This window comes from Prinia subflava, chromosome 4 (genome assembly GCF_021018805.1).
Source record: "Prinia subflava isolate CZ2003 ecotype Zambia chromosome 4, Cam_Psub_1.2, whole genome shotgun sequence".
NCBI classification, from domain to species: domain Eukaryota; kingdom Metazoa; phylum Chordata; class Aves; order Passeriformes; family Cisticolidae; genus Prinia; species Prinia subflava.
In genome coordinates, this window is record NC_086250.1 from 49,809,479 (window position 1) to 49,836,377 (window position 26,899).

The 26,899-nt window shown below is 39.2% G+C and overlaps 1 protein-coding gene across 6 annotated transcripts in view; it reads left to right on the top strand.

The window, feature by feature from the left end:
• Positions 1 to 26,899, top strand: part of CFTR (CF transmembrane conductance regulator) — a 111,535-nt gene that overhangs the window by 1,189 nt on the left and 83,447 nt on the right. For 3 of the 6 annotated variants that reach the window (XM_063396727.1, XM_063396728.1, XM_063396732.1), the window contains exon 1: positions 19,005 to 19,262. The exons of 1 other annotated variant lie outside the window; for it this stretch is intronic. In XM_063396727.1, the coding sequence (XP_063252797.1) occupies positions 19,144 to 19,262 (119 nt within the window). In that variant the 5' untranslated portion in view covers positions 19,005 to 19,143. Of the gene's footprint in view, positions 1 to 19,004; positions 19,263 to 20,043; positions 20,290 to 20,502; positions 20,700 to 26,899 lie in introns of those variants that run through there. 2 more of the 6 variants (XM_063396729.1, XM_063396731.1) reach the window with 2 other exon arrangements.

A 26,899-nucleotide genomic window follows, 5' to 3' on the forward strand; every position in this document is an offset into this window, starting at 1 on the left:
TTCTTATAAAATTGTAACTTTTATTCTAAGTTTAATATTCCTGGTCTGAATATTTCTTATTTTCTGCAGAGGAAAATAGTATTTATGCCTCTTTTGTGTAGCTTCTCTGTATCTATATTGAATCTATGAGTATTTGACTTTATAATAACCACAACCAGAATCAAGCTTCCATATTATTATTCATTTGGCTTAGCTATGTTACAGAGGATGGACTTGCTTGTTAAACTTACATCCTCAGCAGCTAAATTCTAAAAGCAACAGAGTGTGATGTTTTACAACTGACATCACATATTCCAAGGGAGTTATTTCTAACTGGTGCTGGTACTATGAATAAATTCATTACCTTTAATACACTACCAATTGTTTAGTATTTGACAAGTGAGATTTATTTGTACTGGTTCAGGCTTCAGATTTAGAGATGGTTGGTTGGTTGGTTGGTTTGTGGTTTTTTTTTCCTTTTTTCTGCATTATAACACTTCCAAATTAAAATGTCACAACAGACACTTGAAATGCAACCTGCATACTGCTGCCTTCACAAAGGGCACCACTCTAGGAAGGTAACAGTAACAGGCCTGATAGTACCTAGTATTAAAAGAAAAAATCCCAACTCCTTTCAAAGCCTCAAAGTGTAGAACCTTGCAGCCAGTGTACCCAATAGCTGTTTCAAATGTGAAAAAGACAATCATACAAAAGCTGGTAGCAGGTGATCTCTCCTTTTGTGTTTGCTTGGTTCTGTAAATCAGACATGATTGTTGGTGTAGAATCTCCTGCTTCTTTTTCACATCCTTCTTACTCCAGCTTATTTGTGACCTTGAAGTCTGTTTTCATTTTTCAGCTAGGCAGACTTATTTTGGTTACCAGTATGGTAAGTCCTAGCTGTCATCTATATTTGCCAAATATCAGTGTGTTTTTACTTACTCTTATAGGAACACTTCCCAACATCTTTTCTTTGTTGTGTACTCATTTTGTGTGCAGGGGATGATTATAGAATGGCTCAAACTGGGAAAATCGTAAGAGATCCTCATTCTCAGAGAGGCTTAGTAGTTCTGGGTCTACAGAATTGACAAATTACCACTAAATCTTCAGCTGGGAGATGGTGAACTAACAGCTGTACCAGTTCCATGAGAACCAGTTCTACTAAGAGCAGTAAATCCAGGAATTTGTGTAATTAGAAAAAAGTCCCATAAAGTAACACAAGTGATTGTGATTTAACAGATCACATTCATGAAACAAACGGGAAACAAAGTACTTTATATTGTTCTGGATGAATTTTCAGCTGACTTGTAAATAGCTGTAGCATCTCATATTTAAGGTATTTCAAGCGTAAGGATGGATACTTATTCCTTAAAAAGCACTTAAGTGGTCTGTTCTTTCTGTGATCTGAAATCACCCTTAGAGTTATATCAGTTTTAGTTTTGCCATCCTGTTTTGTTATGAGATGCTGCACTGCAGCAAAATGAGTTGTTCATAACTATTTCAGTCATTAATGAAGTCACACATTTCATTTTAATGAACTTAAAAAGAAGGAAAGCATTTCATTTTATCTGTTTTGCTTATAATTCTTTTTTTACAGCTGTGTTCCTCCTGTCCACTTTACAAATCTATCTGGATGGTACCTGATGTAAAACTTTCAATCTGCTGCCAAACACAAGTATAAATTTCATACCAACTGGTTTTCTGTTTGTAAAATTTGTTTTCTGGTAGAAGCATTAAACCATTGTCAAAATTTCTCATACTTAGTGGGGAATTCATGGATATGATGTAAACCTGAACCCTGTTGTGAAAATCTCTCTTATTATGACAGTAAAAAAAACCTAGAACAAGAATTAAGATGTTGAAGAGACTGTCTTTTATTTTAATGTCACTTAGGCAGATTTTTAGCTTTTTCCCATATAATCTAGAAGCTTTGGTCTGTGTAGCAAGTCCATGTCAGAACAATTCCTGATATTACTAGATGCAACCTCTCTATTAAAAATTCCTCATTCCTCCACTATCTCTACTCTGTTCTATGCTGTTTCATCCCCTTAATCTTAGCTGGCAGTACTCCCACTTCTTTATCGTGGTGAGCACCTTCTTGTTTCAGCCTGTTGACTTTCTGCTGGTACTCAGGCAACCACTTGTAATAGTATTACCTGTCTCTTAGAAACTCAAATGTTTGAATTTTCTAAAGGCAGTTTATCATGATCAAGTGCTGCTTTGAGCTTTCTACACCATGTATCTTTTATTCTGATATCTCACTTTGTCTTACCACTTTTATCAAGATTGAAGGTTATCCATATATTTCAGTATATTCATATATTTAATATTTTTATTGGTTGCCACATTCTTAGTTTGCTTTGACCAATTCAAAAGGAATATGGCTTCTTGGGAAAAGGACTGGTTTTGAATCAAAAGCTGGTTTTGCTTTATCATAATTAGTGGTTTGTATTGTTTTTTTTTCTTTCTTTTCTTTTGTTAGCAAAGCATGCAATCTGATTGTCACGTCTTCATTCTGAATGGCCTTGCTCGTAGGTTTACCACAGGATGTTAAGTCTTTGGTTATCTCTTATTTTACAGCTGCTGGGGCTGCTCACCAGTAGTCTGTGGGCATTGTGAGAACTCCCACATTGTCCTCTGGACTTGTTTTGTTTGAGTTAAAGTCAGGATGGTATTTTATAATATGATCTGTGATTCTGGCTCTCCAAAGTGATACTAGTAATTCAGTGCTCCCAAAATCTCAGTTTCTCTTCAGAGAGGAACTGTTCAGCCCCTCACTGAATTCCTAGGGTAACTGGACTTTGCTACCAATTCCTTTAATCCCATCCATCTCTTCCAGCAAAGTCAGCAGCATCTCCTTTACATCTTCTTTAAGGTCTTCTCTTCAAGAGTAATTGTGATACTGTCTGCATCCCCAGTGGTATAAACTAAAATTGTTACAAATGCCAACAACTGAATCATGAGAACATACTGTGTGGGAAAACCATTCACTGTTTTCTAGCTGTCTTATACTTGCATCCTTATTTTACTCTCCAAAGTGATGTGTGCAAGTGTGTACCTGTGGAAGAGACTGGTATGATAATTTGAGCTATTCTGTCCCAGGAAACCATAAGTCTTCCCTGTTGGGCCTGTGGGAGCAGGTGTGCACTGGGGGTGCCCTGGTTGTCTCTGGTTGAACCTGACCAAGCAGTGTGCTCAGGTGGCCAAGGCGAACACTGGCATTCTGTCTTGGATCAGAAATAATGTGACCAGCAGGACTAAGGCACTGATTGTCCCTCTGTACTTGGCACAGGTGAGGCCTCAAATCCTGTGTTTAATTTTGGCCCCTCACTACAAGAGTGACATCGAGGGGCTGGAGCATATCCAGAGAAGGACAACAAAGCTGGTGAAGGGTCTGGGGCAGAAATCTTATAAGATGTGACTGAGGAAACTGTGGTTGCTTAGCCTGGAATAAAAGGAGGCTCAGAGGAAACCTTATTGCTTTCTACATCTGTTTGACAAGAGGTTGTAGTGAGGTGGGGTTCGATCTCTTCTCCCAGGTAGTGAGAATTGTGAGGATGAGAGGAAATGGCCTCAAATTGCTCCAGGGAAGCTTTAGATTAGATATTAGGAAAAATTTCTTCACTGAAAAGGTGAGCAATCTTTGGAACAGGCTGCCCAGGGAAGATGTAGAAACACCATCTTGGTAGTGTTCAAAAGGCACATGGATGTGGTATTTGGGAACATGGTTTAGTGGTAAACACAGTGATGCTGTGTTAATAGTTGGAATTAGTGATCTTTTCCAACCCTAACAATTCTATGATTCTAAAGAAATGATTATTGAGTTTATAGTAAAAGATTCCTTCCCTCTGGTAAATCCCTAAGATTTAAATGGCCACAGCCCAGCCTCCTGTGTGCTCATATAGAATGATGTACATAGGACCCTGTATATGTATCTACAGCTTTTTCTCTCCAAGTCTCTAACCACTGACATAACTCCTTCATTCCAGTTGCTATTGTCATAGATATAACAGCTGTCTTGTTACAAAAACCTCATTGGTTTCAGTGTTTGAAATCAACAAGCACTAGTATATTTAAAAAGATACCTCCTGTCTAATTGGTGCAGTAAAATACTCAGCAGTTCCTATTTACTTCGATAAAATTCCCTGAGTCCTAATCATCCTATGTACCAGAACTGTCCAGGTTATTGAAGATAGCTCCTTCTCTGTTCATGCAGCTATATAAGCTGCCAACAGCTGTTTGATCTGGATTTCTTTCTCATAATGCTTTCCTACAAAGCTTACCTTGCACTGGTTTTGGAAACCCAATTTCCTATGAGGTTCTGCAATAAACAAATTTGCCTCTGTCCCATATAGTTATTTTCTATGATCTTCCTTGATCCCTTTGCTTTAACCAGATCATCCAAACTCATCATGGAATGTGTCTGAAATCCAAATGTATATGGGGGAAAAATGGACCATATGGCTTGCACTGAAGAGCCATGATCATAGGTTTCCTTGTCCACATCAGCCAGTTGTAACAAACCTCCAATTAACCCTTTGGCTAACTTTCTGCAAAATCTCCACATGGTCCTTTGGCAGCAAGCTCTGACTGGTCATTTCAAATGGACAGGATTTTGTAATAGGCAAATATTCCCACCTACCTGCTTAATAATTTGCTAGTATCTCTACTTAAATAATTCACGATGTAATAGAATTAACTTGCAGGAGTGACACTGATGGGATTCTTATTATTGTCACCATCTAGAAGAACAGATAAAAGACAGTGTGCTTTAAATAAGATTTTCCTGGTACATGGAAATTTCATCTGCGTGTCAGGATATCTAACCTCTGATTCTGAGTTTCGGAGAGTCCTTGGGAAATTAATGGTTCTAGCTAGCATCTTTTTGTTCGTTCAGTTTGATTTTCTATTTGTTAGACTTACTTGGTTTCTGTTATCTGGAATGGGATGGACAGGTTTAGATGTCCATTAAAGGCTGTATCATAGTGCTGTGGAGAAAAAAAAAAGAGGAATTCAGTGTTCTTTGAATTTTTTCTTTGTGATATTCACATATTTATTACACGTTTTAGAAGCACTTATATTTTAGTTCTTACTAGGCTTTGAATTTTTCAAAGTCAAACACTGTATATGCAAATAGTAAAAATAAATCAGAAGACTTCAGCAGAGATACAAATACACTGCTCTTTCACCTTGCTTTTACCTAGCCTGCTTTCCTGTTTATTCCTACTTTTAACCATCCTTTTTCCATTCCAGCTCTGAAGAACAATCCATACTATTCTACTTCCTCCTTTGCGTGGGAGATTTTGCTGCCTCTACAGTTGATCTTACTCAGTTTTATGAGGAGCTTAAAGTATCCCAGCAAGAAAGCAAGCTGTGTTAATGATACAATACCACTTAAGTTTTCATGAAGACTTATCCAAAGGGGAAAAAAGACAGGGTAGGGAAGGAAAGTAAGTTACTCTTTGCTCTCATCATGGAGGTAGGTAAAGGTTTGATTTCTACCAAACTGAGAGCAGTGAAAGTTCTCTTTGTCAGGAGGAGGCCAGTGGACAAGGAAAACTGTGCAGCTCAGTAGTGCTGGCTGTTTGGAAGACCTTTGAGATTTTCTCCATTTTTTAACAAGTCATCACTTTTTCCTTGAGCCCTCTGTTACAACAGTAACAAAGAAAACACTGCTAAAAATGCAACAGTCCTCTCTAGGCTTTGCTTTGCCTGAAATAAAATGAGATAAATACATAAAAATGGAATTTTAATGTTTCACTGAGTTGCGTTCATACTGAACTGAGAAGGCCTTTACACACTGAATCTTTTACAGGAACCAGCACAAAAAGAAGTACAATATTGAAAAAACATTTAAAAAATCTTCAACAGATTGTGGTGATAGGAATATTAGGGCAATCTGGAGAAGGAAATAGAAACTGATCTGTCACAGTAGACAATTATTTCCTGTTTCCAATGCTTGTAGAGCTTTAAATGTTTACAGAAAGCTGTTTGCATGGTGGTTAAATATAATGAAAAATGTTGTTTCTATCATTCCACAACAGATTTTTAAAGAAAATATGTGTTGTTCATACTGAAGATATAGTGTTGTATGCTTAGAACTGTTGTGGTCAAAGACACAAACATTCTACTCTGGGGTGGCTCAAAAGCATCAAGTACCAGTTATTGATGCATATTGCTGTTACGATTTATGTACTCACCTAGAAACAGTATTTATTATTTAAATATTGTTTAGACACACCACTGTGCTTGTGTGTAGTTTACCTAATGTAGCAACATTTGCAAAGCAACTTGTGATCTTCAAATTAAAACAGCTGTGGAATTCTAAGATGCTAAATTAAATGCACTGATTTTTTTAGCAAGTAGTAACTAAGAATCTATTAAGTCCCATAGATTTATCCTGAAGTGTATTGTACCAGGCTAGGAAATGACAACACTTTTGCTTACTTCTTAATAAGATAATTGGTTTTAGCCTGCTTGCCACTAATTTTAGTGCATGAAGCATATAGGATATGTGATGTAGCTTTGTCTTGTACTACAACAGTATTTCATTAGCCGCGAGCACAAAAACTGCCACCATCTGAAGCCAGTGGAAATTTGGTTGTCAGCCATGGAGATGGCAATAGCTGGCACTCCCATAGTTAAGAACTCCAGTTCTGAGATTTAGTTTCAGTCTTTGTGATTGTACTGTCTTCTCATCTGCAGTCATAGGAAACACTGCAGTGTGTTACACTCATTTATCTAGAGCAGCTCATGATGTTTCTGCTGCTTATTTAACCCGTCAGATTTAAAAACCCAAAAACCATATGGACGTTACATGCCTCTTAGTCTGTCACGTGTTGTTTCGTATGTGTTCTATTGAACAGTGGTCTTAAAACCATCAATTACCTGTTTAAAGAAAGGGGAAGACATACTGAGAAAGAAAATACATTATTGAACTTGTGTTCTTGGGCTAATGATTTCTTTGTAGCAAAAATGAACTAGTGCTGAAAGTAACACTTGAAATTACACATGGTGTGTAGGTTTAGGTGGCCAGTATGGGAAAGTTCTATTTTTCTATAAGCCTTGATTCTTTTCAGGACTCTTTTTGATCAGTTTAAGTTAGGATTTGTAATTTTTGTATGTGTATTTGATGTTTTACATAAAGAATACATGATTAGAAAACAGGTTTTCGCACAAGTTAAATCTCATCTACATCTTATCTACATAACCTAAATGGCATAGCACGAGCGTTTACAAATAGATCTGTAGACAGTAGTTTTTGTTGAAAGAAACTACTTTTTAAAGGAATTAATGTGACTTTTAAAGCATATTTTAGCTTGAAGATCATTAGCCTGGAAAAAAAGATTTCTTCATTGCATTTGGGAGCAATACTAAGACTGCTTATTCTTTCAAATAATTTAGAATAATTGTTTTTTTTCTCCTGCTCGTAATGTTTCTACTTTTGGTACATAAATATGACTTCTGTATAACATCTACTTGTTATTCTGGCCTCTTTATTTGTATGCATTAGCAAAAGAGTCTTGTTTTACCTGCCCATGACACCACTGATTATTCTGCGACACATTCTAATGTTACACCTTTGAGGTTACAAAGCTGTGAGTCACTGTGTGGAAAGGAGTATCACAGTCAACAGCAGAGAGTCACATCATGTCCTGTTGTGGCAATTAACTGCAATTAACTGGAAATTAACTGGCCAGAGCCCCGGAATTCAGGAACCATGGTGCATACAAGTAGGTATTGAGAGTGTATATTCCCACAGTAAGTCATTGCAGCTCCACTTGTTGCACGCCTCTCTTTAGATCTGTCAGAGGCACTTTCCTGAATTGGAACCAGGATATTTTGCTTTCATCTGCTCTCCAGATTTTTGAGACAGAAGGTGGTGCAGTGAATACAGTGTCATGGTAAGAGCAAGGCATTTATGATGGACAGGGAGTGCTTGAAGGGCAGGATCCCTCTGAAGTAATAATTCCTAGATGGTTTCTAGTGTGAATGCTTAGTTCTAGTATCCATACTGTCTAATCTCATACTTTTCATTTTTACTTGAGAAAAAGCAATAAACCATCTTTTTGGATTAAGGAAAATTTCTTGATTGTAGTTTTTTTGCTGACATAACTTAGTGTATTTGAATACTGCCAACAGGAAGTATTCTGCCTTGTCTTGCTCAAGTGAGTAGCCTTTTTCACACAGAGGCACATAACTTTAATTCCTATACAAATTCTTTTTGTCTAGATGCCTCTGAAATTTAGAGTCATGGAGGAAACAGTTCACAACCTAGGAACCTGTCTAATATGTTACCAGCAGGTCCTGAGGAACAGTGTTAAATTTTGAGCATGAGATGATAAATACAGATCTTGGTTTGGGGAGATTTTTCTGCAAAACAGTAGGAGCATGTGATTCATTACACTGTTATTTGGGAGGACTTCTGGGAAGGACTGCAGTTTATTACAGATGGATTTTTGTAATGACTGTGTTATGAACAACCAGTTGTTCTATTGAACTGTTACTCTCACTGCTGTACTTGTTGCAATACTTTTGGGAGACTGTTAAACTACTACTCTTGAAATAGTGTTAAAATGTTTTAACAAGTAATGACATAAAAAAAGATTTTTTTTTTCCAGAAAACCTGAGGAATCAGGAAGAATTTTATACTAAGGCTTCTAGAAGCAATGAGTAATTATTAAGCTACTGCTAGTGATACAGTTAATGATCAAAACAGCAATGACAAGTACAATGAGAACAGTGGATTAAGTATAAGGAAAGGCATTTGGTAATGTAGCATTCAGTTAATGGCATTGAAACTGCTATTTGAAAATAAATTTAATTATAAGCATAGCATGTGAGAGTAGTACATCTAATTGATCCAAAGATGATTAAAAGGCAAAAAAGAGATTTTTGATTGATCAGGCTGGGTTTGGATCACATGCTTCATCTGTTACTGAGCTGCAGCAGTAACTTAAGGAACATCCCACTTGGTTTGGTTGAGCTGACTGTTTAGCTTTGTCTGCCTTCATTCTTTTAGCACATATATATATATATATATATATATATAATTGCAGGAAGTAAGATCTAAGGCCTCTTTTTAGATAAATGATATCTGAAGCATTCTGGGTTTTGCAAGCCTCTGGTGGGTGTGGATCCTGGCTCGGGTTAGGCAGAATGATTCAAAAAAAATGCCAACCTTTTAGAAGAACACAAAGGAATATTTTTTTAAATAGAAACTCAGTACCTGAAAATCATGAATCAGCCAGGGAAGTATCACCAAGCAGTTGCTCTCTTGTTGGGGCAGCGCTGGTCCACACCAGTTTTAATTTAATTTCTCCTGAATATGTTATGGAGGGCATCCATAAGAGTGGGAGTGAGTTGGTCTCTAGGTGTGTACAACTGATATACCTACACAAAAAATTTTAGCACCCCCTTCTCAAGAGCTCTGTTATATGGAGGATATTTCTTCCTCACTGTTCTGTAGATCATCTTTTATTCTGCTAACAAGGTTGTTGCTGGGGGTCAGCTATGTCTGGATAGGGGTAGGTTGCTCTTTCTGTGCTTCCTTTCTAAAAGGCTGCCTTTTTGCAATGGAATCTGTTTGCTGTTCCTGTCTGCCCAAGCAGACTATTTGTGACAAGCTACCAGCTCAAGCTCATTGGATATAGACAATGTGCTAGACTGGGTGTAGGCACTTGGTGTTCTAGCCTCTGTTTTGAGAAGGAACTTTTCCCCAGGCGTTTGTGGTAGAATAAGCATATTTGTAGTTAGACAAGAAGGTGCTGGAATGGTCTCATTGTTTAAGAAACCTCATATGCCTCCTCATATGCTCACTGTTCAGAATTCTTATGACATATCTTAAGAAAAATACCTTGTTTGCTATTTTGGTATTTAGGATTTTTTTACTGTGTATAGGGTTTTTTTCATTGATACATACAGAAGAGGAGGTGTGTCAGCCATACCAGTGGTTATATATGCATTTTTCAGCATGGTATCAATTAAAAAACTTCTCATTTTCTTTCCTGGCTTAATCTTTGAAGAATAAAATCTAATTATTTTTGGTACTCCCTTTCGTCTAGCCTTCAGTGTTTCTACTCTCAACTTAGCATCTAGAATTCAGGAAACACAACCTTCAACTTTTTTTTCCAGTTTTGGTCTTTTTATTGGTATTCTTAATCATCTCTTAAGGAAGGGACTTAGAAATCTCATCACACCTCTGTTTAACTACTTCTTTCTAAAAATCCTAAATGTCTACTTCTCTTCCTGATTTCTCTCCACTTATGCACCCCTGCCCACCTTCTTCCCACCCAGGTGGAACTGGGTGAACCTGCTCTTTCAAAAGTGTGTTTGGTCTGCTTGACTGAGGCAAGCAGAAAGGTAGCTGAGATTGGGTAAAGGGTGAGTTTAAAGAGAAGCCTTTAATATGCATGCTGCTGGCTCTTCTTTTTACAGGTTTTCTCACAATCTAGAAGTTTGTCTCACTTATTTGTCGAATCTTACCTTCAAAATGAAAGCACTTTGAGGAGAATGACTAGAATCCTGATTTAGCTCAACTTAGGTAGCACTGCAATAATAGGGAAAACAAATTACAAGGTAATAAAATAAATAGATGGAAAATACCTCCTATTTCTGATTTTCAAAATGAAATTATTTTACAGCAAGCAGATGCGTAAGTGTTCATATGATTTCTTTTTCTTGCTAGTACTCAGATGTTGTTCCTTGTTTTCCACCACTAAAAGAAGCATCTAAAGCTGGATTATATTTCTGTCAGAATGAAATTGTCTTTATTTGTGTCAATAAGAAATTCTTTAGTTTCCTGCTGCCAAATGTATATGACAGACCTATCTACTGTGGTTGCCAACCCTAGCCAGGATGTTGTCCAGGATATGACAGTGAAAGAAGTGTAGCTATAGTAGATGTTTTGTGATAAACTGTATATACCAGATGTTGCCTCCTAAATTCACAGAAATAGAGATTATGTTAATAAAAAGGTATTTCAGATTTTAATAAATAATTGTTGTAAATGCATTAAGTATTTCCCTTCCTGTGTACCTGTCTGTTTGTGTCCTGAGTCCTTATAAGTTAACAAAGCTGTGGGTCATTGACTTTCACAGCTTAACTATGCATCAAATAAAAAGACATTTCCCTTTACATATGTATTATGCAAAAATGTAAACAGAAGTCTTGATATTCTTTGTCTTTCCGGTATATTATTTCAAATACATAATTATTTCATTGTTGTCCAACTTCTATGCTATTGTTCTGAGAAAAGATAAATGAGATTGAAACAAATATTTGATGAGAAATCATTTCATTTCTGTACAATATAATTAAATATTTTAATTACGAGTTTCTGTCTCATAACTTACACCTTATGTTGTCCTCTCTTATTTCACTGTGCTGTCTACAATTAGACCCACAGAAGGTTCTTGCCCTCAATGGTTATACTATTTTTTAACCCATTAGTGTGCATGAATAGATAGCATTTTTCCTTTCACACAGGCACAGGGAAGTGCAAATTCAGTTTTTGTTCTCCCCCAGCAAGGGAGATGTCTATGTAAGGGTAGAGCATTAAAATCATATTTTTGATTTCTTCGGTAATTGAAGTTAGAAATAAAACTGCAAATATTTTCCCTTTCTTAAGGAATAAATCGAGTTTGTTAGTTGTAACAGTTTTCATGTATACCTGGTTTTTAAACTCTGCTGTAAAAGTATTGTGCTGACATTGACCAACTCAATAGTCCTAACTGTAGCTAGCTAGTAATAGAAACCATTGGATAGGAAAAGAAAATGAAGCTTTTTAAAGAACTTTTTTGATTCTAGAGTCTACTCTGAAAATGCTTTCTCTGATAACTCTTCAGAACTGCTTGACTCTATCATTTTGGTGGTTACTGTTGTTAAATTTGTCCATTTTTTCTTGTTTTCTCTCAGAACTCATTACTACTATGTCACTCTGCTCTCATGCCAAAAAAATTGAGATTATCCATTCTTCTGTGCAAGGAAACTGAGACACCTGACAAGTGTGATTTGTTTGGTTTTGTTGGTTGGTTTTGTTTGTTTTTCTTCTATCAAATAGCACCTTTCCTTTCAGAAAAAAAAAACAAACAAAGAAACAAAACCAAACCAAACAAAATCACATTGTCCCTCATCTGAAAGATAGAGTTCAAATAAAGGATAGGGTTCCATAAAACAGCTTATGACTGGGTGCTTGACTGTCTTCCAGTCAAATAGCTTTAGCAGAGCAAACTCAGAAAACTCATGTCAGGTCTCTTAGGTAGGTCTCTTACCAGGCATGGGAGATAGTGGTGTTAGTTCATGGGCAGAACTCAGTGGAACATGAACTTTATCACCAGTTTTTAAGTCTTTGCAAAGTGCTTCAGCCTTTATGACCAGCTTTTTATGCCTTTGTATATGTTATTATATCAGTATGTAAAGTTTTGGGTTTTTTTAGTAAATAAGTAAAAAGTCAAGGACCTGAGTTGCTTTATATACCCATATATTCCTTGCTCCCTTGTTTTTGCAGTGTTAACAGTGATAGCCAGTATTCTACAATAAGCCTTAATTTGCCTAGAGCCCTGGGAAGTAATTTTTGGTGTGGATCACCTGGGTTGTGTAGGATTGAATTGCTCTGCAGGTTTACTTGCAACAGTGGCAGGCTGGTCTTGATGATCAAACTCTATATTCTGGCAGTTCAGCAAATTTTTAATAAAAAGTGTCATCTTAAAAGATCATTTCTTACATCTCAGGAATTCCTTTTTAAGTGGAGGAATGCATTTTTATCAACCAGTTCTGTGGACAGCTTCAAGATTAATGCCTGCTTTATCACTGATAGCACACACCACTGTGCTGTGATTGTCTAACCTGATTCTCATCCTATCTAACATGATCTTTCTCCTGTAATATGAACTTTTTTCTTGCAGAAAAGTCATAGAGTATTTTGTAAATAAAGGAGGAAAAAATGCAGCTATATCCATAGTTGTATAATGATGGGTTTCTCCTCCTGTCACTTGTGTAAATCACAGCTTGACATAAATCTACACAATTTCAGCAAGTCTTGCTTTTAGCCTCAAAAATTTTAACTATTCAAAATAGAGCTGTACCTGTTTGGCTTAGCACAAGTAACTTCAAGATCTCATGAAGAGAAACTTTTAACCTCATATAAATTTTTCATTGTGTCCACTGTGAAAGGTTTTTGATTAAACTCGGTAACTCATGATATTCTGCTGACATCTGTCATTAAAAAAACAAAAAAAAAAACCAACAACAACAAAAACCAACCAACCAAACAAAAACCCCAAACCAAAACAAAAAAAAACCCCAACACATTGCTTCTCATTTTGGCTGGGAGAAAACCCTTTTTGAAAATGTCAGTCAGTGACCCAATCCCTTTCTTTTGTACTTGAAAAGTTTATTAGTTTTCTGAAGCTTGACTAAATACGGGGCTTTTACCTACTAGCCTGGATCTCAGCATGGCCTCTGGAAATGGGATGGACTTGGGCTGAAAATGCTGAGAGAACTCCATGGAAAATGGGGGATTGTATGCTGCTCCACCCTTTGTCTTCATGTGGAGCCCTTTCTGCCCATTTACCCACACAGTGAGCTCAAAATTCTTGGATATCTTTAGGGGGAGCGATTATCTCACCTTTTAAAAATATTTTTTTATTTTATTTTTTATTTTGAATATTAAAGGAATTTCCTTATTGAAGAGGCAATTGCAGAGGCAATTTTAGACTATTTCAAGACTAGAAAAAGAAGACCAAATCTTACAGTTCTTTTGTAACTGGAATAATGGTGGTTTGCTTCCAACTTTTTCTATTAAGTTCAGAAAGTATTTGGACCCATATAGAGTTGTTTTAGGCAAGAGTAGCATACTCCAAACTAAGCACACTTTCAAAAGGAAATGGGTTAAGGATCCATCGTGCTGCATGGATTCACATGGTAGAGTTTATACTGCATGATCTTTGCAGTAACATTCCAGTAAAGACGATTCCAGTCTCAGGGCTCTGACAGGAACTCAAGCTCTTTCTCTTTTAAGCAGTTGTAAATAATTAAGCACTTTTTGTCATGCTCTAGGTAGTTCAATAATCTTTGTTGCTCAGCTGTTTAAGATTTCTGGCATGTGCCTCTTATTGAGTCACAGAAGGTATCAGTCTTGGATTTTTGCCCTTTTAACCTCAATAATACCATTGTTCTGGGATTATTACATGCCAGTATGAAGAGGAAGAAGTTTAAGCTATCTTTGGAAACATAAACCTTGCAAGCTTGTCTGACTTGGATTTTCAGGCTCTTAACTCCTCTCACTACTTCTAGACTGAAAGCAAACAAATCATGAAGTTTTCAGAAAACTATTTTCTACTGCAACTTCCAAAGAACCAAAAATATTTTATCAAGTGTAAAGTGAACAAATGTACCCTACATTTGGTGCCTGTTGTTTTTTCCATTAGCTTCAATATTTGTCCCTCTTTTTTTTTTTTTTTTCAAACTGCAGGTACCCTATCTGCCAAGACAATTATTGTTTATCATTAAGCTCAGAACAAACTGTTAAAACCCATCACCAGTCTTGATATTACAAGAATTACTAACAGAGGGCTTTCACCATTTTAAGAAATCTTTTAGAAGAACGAGTAGTATAATTTTTTTATATATTCAAGGCCAAAGTTTGAACTTCCTCTGTTCAGATCCTAGATCCGTTAGGACTTTATTTGACATAAACTTAGCAAGATTTCATTCAGTACTTTGATAGATCATGCAGAAAGGCAAATCAAAATGACACTTCAGTAGATCTAAAAGTTTATACATTTTTTGATGCATTGGTATAAATAGAAATATGTTGTCACAGAATCATGTGCTTCTGAATGAAATAATACGCTTTGGTTTCCCTTATTGTATGTCTACAATTTCAAAAGGCTTAAAAATACCTTCCATTTTAAAAAGGTATTCTTGTACTAGTTATTAACTCCATAGACCAAATGACAGCATATGAAGGTATCTGACTTTTGTCTGATGGTTTCAAGTAGTGTGGTGTTACAATTTTTGTTGAAAATTGTGTGGAATTTGAGGTGCTTTGAAGAAGTTGGCCTGTAGTGCCTGAAAAATCAACCTCTGCAAATTGAGTATGAGTTGCACTATACTGAACACCAGCACACAGCTATCCTGCTATTCCTTCACCAAGCCTGTGATGTATTCTTCACTGTTTTCCCTCTTGTGATTTCCATGTAAGATCTTACCAAAATGGGGTCTCCCCATTTTACCTGTCCAGAATGAAAGGTCTGGTACTTCCTGGTGCTTCACTGCCCAGCTGCATATGTTGTGCCACAGAAACACATGCCTCATAAAAGATCTCTTCAGTTTCTCTGGGATATTAAACTGTTTTCCATATTTTTTGAGACCATGGATTGAATTAACATAGTCAGATACTGGTGAAGCATAGATAACTCTGCTTGTCAAAAGTATCCAGCGTGCACAGATTAAGAATATTTATCTGCAAATACTTGAAGCATTGGCTGAATCAATTTTAGGAGTATTAAGACAATGTACTGGAATACAGTTTTTGGTTGTGGAAATGGATCTAACAGCTGTCAGTCTGGCATTTTCTGCATGTCCATCTGCATTCTAAAAGTATTATGAATGTGGACTCAAAAACTATTTGTCTAGTAAATATCTGGGAATAGTTTACTTTTTAAGTGAATGCTGCCATAGCTTTTATCATGGTTAGGATTCAGTTTTTGGTATATTTACTGGGAATAGAGAAGCTCTTTGGAATTCATAGTAGTATAAGCCAAAACCGACAAACAGTATGAAAAGTAAAATGTTGCTCATTTGTCCACAACTAAAGATTTCTGTGAGAACTTCAGCAACTAGGAGTAGATATTCATGTCATCAGGTAGAATGCTTGTGCTGAATAATAAATTATACATATATTTTAAAATGTAGTTTACAGAGTTCTTTCATTGTTGCTGTTTTACTGTTTTGAGGAGTTTTTTTAATGTGTGTAAACAGCTCTGAGACAAGAGTAATCTTTTTTTTGTAATTGACAATTGTAGGGCAGATTAAAGACCTACCCTATGGAAAAGTGGCCAGACTGCTTTCCCTGCTTGTAAGAGATATGAGGAGCTATACCTGACCCATTTGTTAAGGTCATCCTTTTAAAGGGATTTGAAGTAAGGCTTCCCACCATAGCTGGAATTACTTGGAATGATGATGGGAACCCAGGTCCAGCTGAGTGTAGAGGGAAGCTTGAGAGGAAGATCAGTGTCAGATTTGTGGATAAAGTTCTCTGCTTTTATTAGAAAATAAATATAGAAAAAACCCCAGACTTCTTTGGGGTTAAATGAGACATTGCAAAACAAAATTATTAATAACAAAAGAAGTAGTCCCAGTTAATTAAAATATTCAGAAGAAATTGAGGGTTTGGTTAGAAATGTGAATGATAAGTCAGAGCAGCACTTTTTTTTTGTCCAGAAAATCAGAATTGAGAAACTGAACAAAGAACTTTCTCATTTTAAGCAACAACAGAAAAACAGTGACTTAAAGTGTTAGTTCTGACAGCTCTTTAGCTTCATTTTCTGAGGAGATTGTATTCAATATGATCACTCTTCCTCTTTCTACTAAAAATTTCTACCCCTTTGTCCAGTGACATTAATCAAGAATCGAAATATAATTAATTTTTTAGAATCATAGAATCATTATAGTTGCAAAAGACCTCCAAGATCATAAAGTCCAATCTTTGAACAATCACCACCAGTCATCTTCTTCTCTTCTTGAAAAGCAGCAGCTGGATTAAAAAACAAACAATGTACTGCTGTACCTGGGAAAGGGAATGCAAAACTCCTTTGGTGACTTCATTGTATCTCAAGCAAATCCATGCCCTGCCTTTCTTACCCTTACTTACCATGGCAAAGCGCTGAGTTTCCTCCCTCCTAAGTTGAGATCCCAGGGAAAATGCACCACTCTGGTGGGGTTCTCAGCTAGATCAGAAGCCTTAAACTGGTTTACATGCAGCCTGGTGGCTTTGGACCAGAATAGGAACATGTACCCAAGGCAAGAGAGAGGTCAAGGTACAGCCCCCAGGGTAGAAATCACTTTAAGTTGCCATGAACATGGATGCTTCTAACCTCACTGTGTTTTCTTCAGAGTAAAGTCCAATAGATGGCAGATGTGGGTACATCTAAAGGATAACGTAGCTGTTGTCTCAGCATATCAAGTTGCATTTCTGTAAAAGTGAAGGAAGTTTGTGTAAATGAAATGCATAAATAATACTTAAGTTGGAGGTATTTCAGTCCCTAGAGAAGAACAGAAATACTACAGCTTATTCCTACTCACAGTCATGCTTATGACAAGTTTTACATTCATGTCAGCTGAGTATGTTCAAGATCCCGGGGAAGATTAGGACTCTGAAATGAGCCAGGAAGTGTACCAGTGGAAACTTTGTGGATACATGAGAGAAAAATGACAATAAATATGACAATAAATGAATGAAAAATAAATTAAATATGACAATAAATATGACAATAAATATGACAATAAATGAATGAAAAATAAATAAATGACAATAAACCAAGAGTTTAGGAATTTTTGACTGAGGGATGTGTGTATGTGAAAGTATCTAATTTATTTGCAAAACTGTTGGATCACAGAACAGGGAAGTCGTCACTCCATGGGTTTTGGTGAACATAGCCATAGCTGATTCTTAAGGAAGTAGGGAAAGAAATATTCTAAGTTTGGAGAAGGAATGTTCAAAATTAGGGAGAGTTCGTGGAATTTTTCATGTAAGAAAAATTACATAATCAACGATGATTGATGGGATGTCTTTGTTAGTCCCAAATTTGCTACAAGCGCGTGCAAATCAGCACTTATGATAATAGCCACAGGGAGATACTGTTATGAAGAATACTTCATTACCCATTGACATTTTACCTAGTTTGGACCTGATCCACTAATAGTTTCAAATGACTAACATACCTCACTTTCTAATGTAAATTAAAAAAAAAAAAAAGCTGAGCATCCCCTGCTCAGCTTCTGCACTTGTACCCGAGATCCGAAGGGGCAGAGCCTGTAGCAGGCTAGTGTGTCCTGTTTAGAAGAATGGTTTTCCAGTCTGACTCGTTGACCTTAAAGGTCTTTTCCAACCTCGTTGATTCTCTGAGTCTGTCTTTAACGTTTCACCTATTTTCAATGAAGTGAAAAAATTTGGTCGGTCTAGGTGATCTGCATGTCAGGGCCAACCCAAAGAACCTCTTTTAGCCATCTATGGAGTGTGTGGGACCCCAGCCTTGCCCCGGCTCCCGCAGAGGGGGGATCTGAATGCTGATTCGCATTGCTGCTTAAGCTCCCTGACCTCTGGAGGGGCTGGCGGGCTGTCACTGCCGCATCAGGGAGCGGCGGGAGGTGCCTTCGGGCACCCGGCACCGAACACCTGGAGAAGCTGGTCCTGCCTTCTCCTGGCTGCCGGGGTGCGGTGCGGGGTGTGCTGGGGTGCATTGGGATGCACAGTGCGGTACAGGGTGCAGTGCAGTGCATGGTGCAGTATGGCGTGCACTGGGATGTGGGGTGCAGTATGGGGTGCAGTGTAGTGTGCAGTGCACTACGGGGTGTAGTGCAGTGCATGGTGCAGTACAGGGTGCAGTGCAGTGTGCAGTGCAGTATGGGGGTGCAGTGCAGTGCAGTACGGGGTGTAGTGCAGTGTGCAGTGCAGTGTGCAGTGCAGTATGGGGGTGCAGTGCAGTGCAGTACGGGGTGCAGTTCAATGCAGTACGGGGGTGCAGTGCAGTGAGTGGTGCAGTATGGGGTGCAGTGCAGTGCGCAGAGCAGTGCAGTACAGGGTGCAGTGCAGTGCAGGGTGCAGTACAGGGTGCAGTTCACGGTGCGATACAGGGTGCATTGGGGTGTGCAGAGTGCAGTACGGGGTGTAGTGCAGTGCATGGTGCAGTATGGGCTGCACTGGGATGTGCAGTACAGTACAGGGTGCAGTACGGGGTGCAGTGCAGTGTGCAGTACAGTGCAGGGTGCAGTGGGGTGCACAGTGCAGTACAGGGTGCAGTGCTGTGCGGTGCGGTGCGGGATGGGCTGGCGGCCCGGGCCCGGCTCCACTAGGTGGCAGGATGCCGAAGAGCTCCGCGCTGCTGTCCTGAAGCCCGGGCGGATTTAGCCCTGCCTCTACGTATTGTGTGAGGACATGATAAAATGCGGACAGTTTCCTGGAGTCCTGCCTGCCCCGCGTTTCTTACTGGTTTTGTCATTAATAATGCAGAATCGGGAAGGATTCGAGGGAGAGACACAAAGGAGCCCGGTGCGGTGACAGGGTAAGAGGGCACTTATTGGCTCGGCAATCTACGAGGAAGTATTGTCAAGGCAAAGAGAAATTCTTTATGAAAGCACAGCGGGGTGTAGGGAGAAACGTTGAAATAAAAAGTGTCTGCAAAGTTTGCAAAGAGTAACAGCTGGTTAAACTGTAGCGCAAGCTATAAGTCCGTAAAAAGTACGCTCTCTTCTTTACGGAGCCGGTTTAGAGGACAGCGGCTGCATGATTAAGAAGGCATGGCCTTTTCCATCCGTATTTTTTTTTTTTTACGTTACAGAAATGAAAGGACGATGGAGTGTGTAAATATCAAAATAAAGCAACAAATAAAATTAAATCCTCCACAGAATTAAATCACATGGTATTTTTTCTTGCTTCTTGTCATGTTTGTCTCTTTCAAGTATGTTTTCTGCTATGCGCCATTAAAGCAGTGATTTTGTTTGTATGTCAAACATATAAAGCTTCAGAAGCAGGCTTAGTGTTAGATCTGGGTGTTGGAGCTAAACTCATTAAAGGCATAACTTCAGTTCCCATTCCTCTCGGTTCGGGTACGGGCCTGACAGAGAACTTTAAAAACTGAAGCAAGTGTATTTTAAGGTGGGTATGACCGCTCTTGCCCCGCACCCTTGCCTGGGATGCCCTCTGCCTTACGCCCGTGCGCCGCTCCGCACGCCCGCGGCACCGCGCTCCGGTGCAGGGCGGTGGAAGGGGGCCCGGCCCCGGGTACCCACCCGGGCAAACCCCGCTACAGCGCGGCTCCCGCGGCTCCCGGGGGTGGCAAGCAGGCTCCCCGTGTACTGGTACGGGCTCTGCCGTGCTGGGGAGCTGCGCGCTCGGCAGGGCGAGGGGGTGTCCACGCCCCGACGGGGCTGTCCTCGCCGCGCTGTCCTCACTGCCCCGGACCGAGGGCAGAACACCCATCTGGAGGGGTGGTTTCCCCCCTCGGCACTCGGTCAGAAGAGGGGCTTAGCGCTAGGAAGAGGCTGGGCACCCGGAGCGGGGTGATCGGGCGGCTGAGTCGGCAGGTGGAGGTAACGGGCTGGGCGGGAGCCGTCGGGGAGCCGGGGAGGAGAGGGTGCGGGGGAGCGGCGGGGCGCGCCCGGTGCGCGGAGCCGGGCGCGGCGGGGAGGCGGGGGAGGAGCGGCGGCGGCGGCAGCGCACGGGCTGGGGCCCCAGCCCGCCCGCCTTTGAACCGGGGCAAAGCAGAGGCGGGGAGAGGGGCCGGGGCAGGAGGCGGCCGGTGACATCAGAGCGGCCGGGCGGATAAGGTGGGAGAGCCGCAGGAGCGGAGTGGGCGAGCGAGGCGTCAGCGATTAGCGGCTGCCTCCGGTTCCCCGCTCACCGCATCTCACCGCACCTCACCGCACCGCACCTCACCTCACCTCACCATGCAGAGATCTCCCCTGGAAAAGGCGAACATCTTCTCCAAACTTTTCTTCAGGTGGGAGCCCCGGTGCGGCGGGGCGCGGGCGGGGCGGCGGCGGGCGGGGGCTCCGGGGGGCTCCGCGCCCCCTGCCCGGCCCGCTCCGCGTTCCCGGGAGGGGAACCGGGCACCGGGCCCTTCTCAGCTCGGGAAAGGGCTGTGCGGAGAGCGGTGGGAGTCTCGCTTGTTGATCAGATCCCTCTTTTTTGTTGTTGTTGCTGGGGTTTTAGCACCGGGAATGGGCTCTGTCAGGTGTCATAAACCTTTGCTGGACCCGGACAGATGAATTTATGACATAATTTGAGCAACCTTTGGTAATTGCTCAACCAGTTAATCTGTTATTTCATGTAAACTTTGAGAACACAGTGGGGTGGTAGGGAGCAGAGGGGAAATGCTCTCAGAACAAGGATTCCTTCTGTTCGGCTCTTTGAGTGTTTAGCATTTGCTCAATGTGCAAGCATAATATATGATCTTACTGGAAACAGTCCCTTGTAAGCCTTGAAAACATTCTCTTACAAGCAAACTTCCAAGTGCCTTTTCTTTCTAAAAACTTCAAATAAAAAGAGAAGGAGCCAATACCAGTGCCCGGGTACAATGCACTTTGTAAGACAATATGGAAGCGGAATACGTCTTATGTGACATCGCTGGAAATGACACTGTGAACTGAAAAGAGCAAATAATCTTTTTGGCATTGGCCCACACAGCACTGGTTTTACCAGAGTACTGGTTCCCCCTTTTGTTACTGGAGGGTCTTTTGCATGGCAAGGAAGGGCAGGGGGAAAACTTGTGTAGGATGTAAACATGATGACAGAAACGAGAGCACATGGTGTAAAACTATAGCATTGTCATGAGGTCTCTGCCTGACAAACGGAGGGCTTTTAGCTCACTTTTAAATCCTTTTGGGATAGCTTTCAGCAGGTTGGTCTGTAACTTTTTTTAAAATTTCTTAGTGGAAGGGAGTCTGTATGAGTCACTGGTTGCCTGTTTCCCCACCTTTGGCTCATTTTAGCCAGATATGATAGAGGGGAATGATCCCAAATATAACCTGCTCCTGAAGTTTTACAAACATCCAGGTAAAAGTAATGATCCTGTAGTTTGTCTCCAGTGGTGCTGCAGTGGGAAAGAAGTCATGCTTGCTGCCAAATACTGTTAGAAGCAGAGAATATGCATGACAGGAGCGCAAGCAATCACAAATTCTCCATAAATGATGCTTCAGTCTGTGCTCCTGTCAAGTATAAGACAGAAATTGGTAGGAAATAAGTCTATATTATTGAAATAATTAATTAAATTTAATTGCTTGAGAGGCCACTTGCTCTATTTAATTTTATTTATTCATAAGCTTCTCTAAATTTATCATCATAGAACCTAGGGTTTTGAAGGTGTGAAGAAAAAACCCAATAAGATAAAGCAAATATATTTCTGATTCTTACCATAGTGAAAGTTTCCATGTCTGAAACCAGATGCAATTCCTGCTCATTAAGTACATAATTAACCATCCTGAGGCCTGAGCTCATCTTTTAAATCACAGTCTTTAAGTCAATTAAATGATGTTTTAATCATGTTTATCATGTGTGATGCATTATATTGTACCAGCTATTGGTCAGGTGACTGTAACCAAAGTGATAATAATGAAGTATATGAAGTTAAGGAGAAGTTTATGATGTATATTAACTAGAGAAAAGAAATGGAAAAAGATGTATGGAGAGAGATTGCATTTTTCCAGTGATAATGAAATAGTTGCTATCAAGTACAACACAGGACATGTTTTACTGAAGTAACTTTTATGAGTCTGCAATGCATTTATACGTGAAGTACCAATCTGAATGTGATGTGATAAGTTGAAGATCATGTTGGCAGAAATAATATTATAGTATTAGCTATGATTATTCAGTAAATCTCGCTGATAAATGTATTAGTATTTAATATTGTACCAGCTGTTATCAGCTATACATGTGTAAACCTATTGGCAGGGGTTTATTGCTTCATAATCTATCCTGTTTGACCAGGAGTGATAGGTTTAATGTGTTCAAATCAGAATGTACTTCTCTGCTCATAATTGAATAATTTATACATGTTTCAGTATTGTTTAGACCTTTTTTCATAATTCTTTATGCAATAAAAGAGTGAAAAACATCTTAGTATGCAACGAGTAGTATCTTATAGTGTTACCTTTTTGTTGTATTAGTGATGGTGATACTACTGGGGCAAAAAAAGGATAATTGCTAGGAGTGGTCATGATAGAAAGTATTTAAAATTAGAAATTGACTTTCATCCTAAATTTTAAACAATTTTGGTTTAAAAACTGAGCTTTAGTGGTTAAGAAACAAGGTGTGAAAACAAGTGGTTTGAGATCCTCTGTTAGGGAGACACTTAGAAAACATTAGATACTGAGAGTTTGGGGCTTCAGAGATTGTTTAATGTTTTGTTGTATTTTCCTTGTTACATTTTCAGAGTTGATTTCTTTTGTTCCCAACCACATGCAAAACATTCTTTCTGTTCATTGGCAACTTTATACCTTGCTTAAAGAAAACAGTTTTGTGCGGAAGCAGTCAGATCATCATATGCTTAACTTAATTGTGAAGCTTCACTGTTGTCTTTATAACAATTACTTATTTTCTTTTGGAATTTTGGGGTTTTGAAGGGTCAAGGCCATACCTTTTGTCACAAACAATATTGGGCTACTTTGCAATCCTCTAGTTTTTATTGAAAATTAACTGAGATAAGGAAGTCTTGTTAATTAATCAATTTTTATCTGAGAACTGGCACACAGAGTTATTGCTGGAGTTTCAGAAATGGCTGCAGCTATGGGACAATTCTGACTTCATTATTTTTATTTTACATGCAACTTTAGATATTAAAATATGAGTTCTCAAAAAGTAATCCTTGTGCTTTTGTCCAACTCTTTAAGCATATACTTTTTCTTTGGTACCTATCAAACATGACAACTCCTGGCAAGACCTAGTACTCTAGTGCCTGATTCATTATTAAATCCAAATGAGAAATACAAACTAACTCACCTTCTGTGTCAAGTCTGCTCAGGGATTCAGTGAATCAGATCTGCTCTAGTTGCTTCTTGCATTCCAAACCAGAGAAAAAGAAATCTATGCAATATAGAGCTGTCCTGTGGTTCCTAGAACAATTTAGCCAGTACAGGATAAATGTTGGATTAATTCTTCTGCCTTGTGTGTGTTGTGAGGGCTACAAAAATGAATTCAGTTCTATACCTCACCTCTTCTAGGAGGTAGGACCAAGTGTTACCAGTGTTTGGCAGTGAAGATGTTCTAGTTCTCTGTCTCTGGCTAGCTGCTTTTTAGAGCACAAATCAAGAGTGACTCTGTACTCTTCTGAATAGAAAACTTCTCTGCAAGTCCTAATTCCTGGTGTGAGACTTCTTTAGAAGTCTGCTAATAACCTTTAAGGTGGATAATAGAATTCAGGACTTAAGTTTTGAAAGTACTTAGCCCATATGCTACAGTAATATTATTCTATCACTCTTTCTAGTTTAATTCAGTCGTAATCTCAAGTTTAAGAGTGTCTTGTACAAGATAGTTTCTGGTTTGAAAAGGCATTTTCATGAGAATTAAATTGATTCCCTTCAGAGAAAGGAGCTAAAGCCAGAGCTATCTTCCCCGGGCAGCCCCTGCTCTATCCTTGAACTGTGTGTCTTAGAATTCAATGCCAACAAGTTACTCAGGATTTTCATTCTTGAATTGAAAAATCTTGTGTTTTCCTGATGAAGTTTGGGATTTAATGCGTACATTTATACTCTAAGGTTCTCCTGAAACTGTCTTGAGTTCCTAAAAGTCCCAGATTATGTATAGGAAGCTTAAAGTCCTAATTCATGTCTATAAATTTCACTTTGGAGGGCAGGGGTCTGGAAATTGTCATAACCAATATATATTTGGAGCCTCCCTTATCAATACCTAGCTTTGGTCATCTTTCCTCTTTGAATAAGGAGCCTCTGTGCACAGGAGCAGGTGAATGGCACAGTGTTATGCCTCAGTTTCTGGGACAGTCAGCTCAGACACTTACACAAGGCAATTTTTCTATAGTATATTTTACAGCCCTGATGAGCTGCCTTTCACTGATCCCAGGCAATTGTAAATTCTGGCTGTTGGTGATAACCAAGCACAGATTATGGCCCTGTGAAGCTGCCTGATCATTTGTCTGTTGCCACACGTGGTCCTTGGAGACCTGCTGGTCTGCCAGTCCTTCAGACCTGTCTAAACCTGCAAGGTGTCAGCTTCTGAAAGTCAGATAGTTCAAAGGTGTGAATGCAAGTTTTGGACTCCTTCTGAAAACTTGACTTCTATTGCTGCTTTCAAGGTAAAATGTGAAACTTGAAGTGAACTGGAGAAAAGATGTAGAGTCTCCTACACTTCAAGTAATTTCAGTCATAGGAATACCTTCTTTACCAATAAGGCTAAATTGTGTCCTTGTCTCAGTCTGATGCTGCATCTTTGGTCTAATGACCAAAAGTGCAAACCCTGTGTAGCACAGGGACCTTCTCTGGCTGCTTTATAACTCTATAGCCCAGATGCCTAGATCAAGTTCCACCTGACTTCTGAAATATATTTAAAGTCTGTTTTCTTCCTGCAGGAGGAAGACTTACTATCTTGATACTCAAAATAAATTATCAGGCGTTTGAAATATTTGCAGACCTATCTGTACCTTGTTATTTTCTACATGCTTATTTGATTTTGGTGAGATAGGAAGTAATCCATCCAAATCCTTCATTTTTTTTAGTACTGTAGGCAATGATATGGTTAGTAGATTTATTATCTGTATTACAGAGGCTTCTAAATGCACTGACAGAAACTTGAAGTCCTGTGTGCTAAGCAAAATATTTGATAAGGAAGTCTGTTTTGAAGATCTTAAAGTCTATGCAGATAGCACAAAGGATGGGTTAAAGTTTCCCTACTAGTTCTGTAGAGAGGAAAGTGGGATATACAAGGATTGGGATTTGTCCTAGGAACATGTGGTGGAGTCAGTGCAATCTGCCTGAAATCTCCTGTCCAGAACTGTGATTGCACAAGAATATTTCTGGTGTGATGAAGTTATTTCAGAATATTTCTGCAGTGAACAATTATTACCTCTTTCATACTGAAGAATCTAAGTCTCTGCATATCTACATTTTTGGATATGCGAAATTTCGAAGTGGAGAGAATAGTGTGACTTATTGCAAGAGGTTTCTACAGGTGGCTGTTATCTTGGTTTATGTTTTTTCTCTTCACCCATCCCCCAGCTTTGCAGCATACGTGTGTAGGTATAGTTGTGGAGGCAGGATGGTTCCAACTTGACATCCAGGTAATGATGTGTCACATTATATCCTCAGAAATCAGTGAGTTAAAGGTGAAATTTAACTAATATATAAGGAGACATATTGAAACACATTGCCCAATTTTGCCATGTGAACTTGTAGATGCAGTTCAACTGCCTTCCATGAGAGTGAGGGTATGCCTGAGTGAGACAAGCAAGAACTCAGAGGCTGTTTACATATCAGTCCCTCTCTTATAAGCAAAAGGATCTGCATGAGCTTTTTCAGTCAGCAAAGAACTAATCCAAGGCTGCATTGTCATGAAACTCCCCAAATTAGGAGTAACATTTAAGACATATTTTGAAACAGCATTGTTTTTCATTTTAAACCAGAAGCTTCATGCCTGTCAGATACGGGTAAGCATTCTTCTTTCAGGAGAGGATAGGTAGGAAGGGGGAATTGATCCTGAAAGGCAGTGCTTGGGGTGAGCTGTTGCAATACAAATGTCTTGACTCCGTGAGCAAGGTTGTGCCTTAGGAGAAATCCTAAGTGACAGCTGGTAAAGGTACTTGGGTTTAGGTACATTCCCATATTTTAATGTTGGTATTTATCCTTTATTTTTCCTCTCAACTTTTAAAATAAAGGATGTGAACCTTTGTTGTATTGGAGTCATTCTTGTATCTCACTATAAATTTCATCTTAACTCATTTTAAAGTTAGTCTGTAAGTTCTGGAATGCTTTTATTTCTCTATAGGTAATAAATACAAAGAAAACAAAACTACAAAGATCCCCCCAAGGCTGCTTTGCTGAAAGCCCCAGACTGTTTTGGAAATCAAAAGATATGAGGCATTTTCCTATTATTTTGCAAGGATGATGCTGAGGAATCAAATACCATCAAATACCAGGAGACAGAGAAAATGGCAAAGAGCAAGTAGTAAGAGAAGCAGCACCTAATCCAGGG